The sequence below is a fragment of the Myotis davidii genome, unplaced genomic scaffold, assembly GCF_000327345.1.
Source record: "Myotis davidii unplaced genomic scaffold, ASM32734v1 scaffold235, whole genome shotgun sequence".
NCBI lineage: Eukaryota > Metazoa > Chordata > Mammalia > Chiroptera > Vespertilionidae > Myotis > Myotis davidii.
Window position 1 is genome coordinate 3,395,147 of NW_006287462.1, and position 4,519 is coordinate 3,399,665.

Sequence of the window (4,519 nt, forward strand, 5' to 3'; positions counted from 1 at the left end):
TTTATCGTCTATAATGGAAACTTTGTTGCCTTGCACGGAACCCAGGGCAGGCAGGAAGCTTGACTTCCTCCATCGCCGGGGCAACCAAGCCTCCTGCTTTCTCCAGCTCCGTGGCCGCCGGCTGCCATCTTGGTTGGGTTAATTTGCATGTAGTTGCTCTGATTGACTCATGGGCATGGCTTGGGCATAGCGGAGGTGTGGTCAATTTGCATGTTTCTCTTTTATTAGATAGATTGATACTGGTTCATGAACTAGATATAAAAAATAAAATAAAATCAAAATGAAATAAATATTTCTTAAATCCATTAGCAAGGAAAATACATTAACGAAGGAATAGTTTTAAGATCAAATTTAAGTGATGAGTCAAGTATACCATTAATAAAATAATCTGAGTGTATGAGTAAAATCTTCTTATAGCTAAAAATTACATAGAAAGACTCTTCAGCCCTAGTCAGTTTGTCTCAGTGGATAGAGCATTGGCCTGCGGACTGAAGGGTCCTGGATTTGATTCCGGTCAAGGGCATGTACCTCAGTTGCAGGCTTTCCCTGGCCCAGGCTCTGGTTCGGGGCATATGCAGGAGGCATCCAATCGATGTGTTTCTCTCACATCGATATTTCCCTCTTTCTTTCCCTCTCTCTAAAAATATCCTCAAGTGAGAATTTTTAAAAAAGACTATTCAAATTCAGAAGTATTTTTGAGCAGCTACTGTGTACAAGGGAATCTACTTTATGGCCCTGTGAAAATATAGAGATGGAAAGAGACTTGGTATTTATTTAAAATAACCTAAAATTTTTATAGAGTGAATAAAAAATAATGATAACTACAATAATGAGAAAATGTGATAACATATAATAAAACTATTTCTAAATTTTAGGAGATTATCAATAATATTGGTGCTCTGATGACCTAATTGCAATAAATTCTTTAGGATAAATGTTTGCCCTGACTGGTATTCTATAAGAATAGCACTGATTGCATGTTATATTAGAAGCTTAGAAGAGGAGAGTAAAGTAGATACTAACTAAACTTTGTAACTGAAGGGTTGGGTTTTTTTCCCCCCTTAACTCCAATGGTCTCACTTCATAAATAAAACATGAGTTCTTTGACTCCTCCAATTCTTACAAAAATGTAGATGCCATCAGATAGTTATTTTCTAAACTTCCCACACTCAGTTCCCAAAGCACATGATCCATATGTTCTTGTCCCCCTGGTTGCAGTAGAATGTGTGTCCTCTCCGTCCCCCTGTGAAACCAGCCCCTTACCCATGCTCTGATAGTACCCTTTCCTGCCTCTTGGGATCCCGTCAGCTCCTGTATCTTCAGCTTCTCTCCTTATAACTAGATCCTTCCCATTACCTTTTAAGCAAACTCAGGTTTTTCCAATTTTAAAAGCAAAGCAAGGCAAAACCTCCTTCAACCCACCTCATAGTTTCTATCTTTTTCTCCTCCCCTTTATAGTCAAACTTTGAAGAATTATCTGTGCTCACTGTCTCCATTTCCTCGCCTCCCAATCCTCTTAACCACTCAATCAAAGGACTCTCCTTAAAGTCACCAATGACCTCCATGTAGCCAATCCAGTAATACTTTTTAGTTTTCATCTTATTTGGCCCTCTCAGTAGCATTTGATACTGTTCATAGTCCTCCCTGCTATAAACTTTTTTCCCTTTGGCTTTAATGACACTAAACTACCTTGCTTTTCCTCCCACTTCTAGCTAATGCTTCTCGGCCTTTTTTGACAAGTAATTTTCTTTTACTTGATCTTTTAATACCAGAGCGTAATATATGCCCGGGAGAATAAATAGTAGGAGATGAATGTCCTGGTGTATGCCCTGGAGAATATTAGCAGACAGGGTCAGAGATAATAGCAGGGGCCAGATCATGCAGGGGCTTACTGGACTATAATAAAAGTATTATTGCCAATGCTAATAAAATTATACTTTTATCTGTATAATGTCATAAAATACTCAGTCATGGTGAAATTTTTATTTACCTAATTTTATGTATTACCATTAAGGAGCAACAAGCATTGAAAAGTACGATCTCCGTACCAATATGTGGACTCCGGTAGCAAATATGAATGGGAGGAGACTACAGTTCGGTGTTGCCGTGTTAGATGACAAACTGTATGTGGTTGGAGGAAGAGATGGACTGAAGACGTTAAATACTGTAGAATGCTACAACCCCAAAACAAAGACCTGGAGTGTGATGCCTCCTATGTCCACACACAGGCATGGCCTTGGTGAGTATCAGTGCAGATTTGTTCCTAAGTTAGGATTAGGCCTCCACGGCATGTTTACATTCTGTACCAGGCAGAGGAAGACCAATGTGGCAGCTGCTGAGTCAGAAGAGGCACCAGGCATTTCTTCACGTGCTCTCTCTTACCTGAGGAGTTAGGAGCAGAGGAAACAAGCATGTACATAAATGTCCATGTGGAACTAACACAAGTAAAACATGAATATTTTAGTGTAGCATGATGGACTGATGTATTTGGTGTTGACAATTAGTATTATCTAACCTAATTGAAATGATTATTTAAACATCTTCAGCATTATTGTGTTTTATTTATTAAGCACAAATGAGTAAAACCCAGAAAAATCTAAAGTCGCACAGAGAAGGCAATGATAGACACTTTTTATTCTTGCATTCAATAATTCACTGTTGGTCCTCAAAATACTGCCTCTAAAACTTTTAATATATTTTTAGACATTTATTTATTTATTTATTTATTTTAATCTTCATCTGAGGATATTTTTCCATTGAGTTTTAGGCAGAGTGGAAGAGAGAGGGAAAGACAGAGATAAAAACGTCAATTGGTTGCCTCCTGCCTGCACCCTGACCAGGGCCCGGGCCAGGGTGGAGCCTGCAACCAAAGTATGTGCCCTTAACCGGAATCAAACCCAGGACCCTTTGGTCCTCAGGCTGACACTCTATCCACTGAGCCAGGGGCACTCTAAAACTTTTAAGACCAGAGCTATAGTGCTGTTTCTCCCCCACCCCCCCACTCACCCACCTGTCTACCAAGAAGAGCTGTGAGTAAACCAGATGTCTACATCATAAATTTTTGCTTAGTTAAATTTGCATGTTTAAGATTCATTGTACTTATATTTCAATTAAAATGTAATTTTTAACTCATTCTTGTCTTGTAGGTGTGGCTGTATTGGAAGGTCCCATGTATGCAGTTGGAGGGCATGATGGCTGGAGCTATCTGAACACAGTGGAAAGATGGGACCCTCAGGCACGCCAGTGGAATTTTGTTGCCACTATGTCCACTCCCAGGAGCACAGTAGGTGTGGCAGTACTAAGTGGCAAGTAAGAAAATATTTAAAGTTCTCTTTAAAACAATAAACTAAATTTATTAAGCTAGTAGAGGCCCAGTGCATGAAATTCGGGCACTGTGGGGGCGGGGTGGTCCCTTAGCCTGGCCTGCACCCTCTGGCAATCCGGGAGCCCTTGGGGGATGTCCAACTGCCACAGAGGTGGGAGAGGCTCACCAGCTGTGAGCCCAGATTCTGGCTGAGCAGCACTCCCCCTATGGGAGTGCACTGACCACCAGGAGGCAGCTTCTGCATTAAGCATCTACCCCTTGGTGGTCAGTGGGTGTCATAGCAACAGTTGGTTCTGCCGTTCAGTTGATTTGCATATTAGCCTTTTATTATATAGGCTATTATATCCAACTTCAAAATATACATAAATAAGTCACAAAGGGAAATACTTTGAATGATGTAAACAAATTGTTTAAATAGTCTCTTATAAGAGTGCTGATATAAATATCTCAACAGTAAGTTGGAGTGTGCAGCCTTAGTGAAGAAAGTCCTGATACCATTTAGATGCAGTGGTGCTTCACTCACCCCAAGAAGAGTGTGTGCTCATTCATCAACCAGTGTTTTTCTAAGGTTGCTTTAACAAAGTTGCAATGTTTTAACTATTTTTTAATATATTTTTTGTTAATTTTAGTGAGAAAGGGAGAGGGAGAGAGAGAGAGAAAATATCAATGATGAGAGAGAATCACTGATCGGCTGCTCCCTGCACATCCCCTACCATGGATCGAGTCTGCAACCTGGGCATATGCCCTGATAGGGAATCGAACCATGATCTTATTATTCATAGGTCTATACTCAACCACTGAGCCACTCTGTCTGGGCTGTTTTAACTATTTTGTTGGTGTCCATTTTCAGTATATATTCAGAATATGGAAAAATAGAAACTATGTTTTTAGTTTTCAAAAAATGTATGTAGTTGATTGAAAAAATTAATTATTCATCTTTACCACTCCTTTGTGATTTAGAACAAATCATATAAGTCATTCAGAAAAAGTTAAGAACCATATGATTTCACTCATATCTATAATAATCTATACTAATAAAAGGGTAATATGCTAATTAGACCAGATAGATTGGACATTTTCTGGATGTCCTTCCAGACAAAGCTACGGTGGTGGGGGCCAAGGCAGAGGTGGTTAGGGGTGATCAGGCAGGCAGGCAGAGTGGTTAGGGGCAATCAGGTCAGCAGGGGAGAGCGG

General features: G+C 40.0%; 1 protein-coding gene across 1 annotated transcript in view; it reads left to right on the top strand.

Moving 5' to 3' along the window:
• KLHL5 (kelch like family member 5) overlaps window positions 1–4,519 on the top strand; it is a 50,479-nt gene that overhangs the window by 36,622 nt on the left and 9,338 nt on the right. The window contains exons 7-8 of the mRNA XM_006759286.2: window positions 2,015–2,239; window positions 3,147–3,309. Coding sequence (XP_006759349.1) covers window positions 2,015–2,239; window positions 3,147–3,309 — 388 coding nt within the window. The remainder of the gene's footprint in view (window positions 1–2,014; window positions 2,240–3,146; window positions 3,310–4,519) is intronic.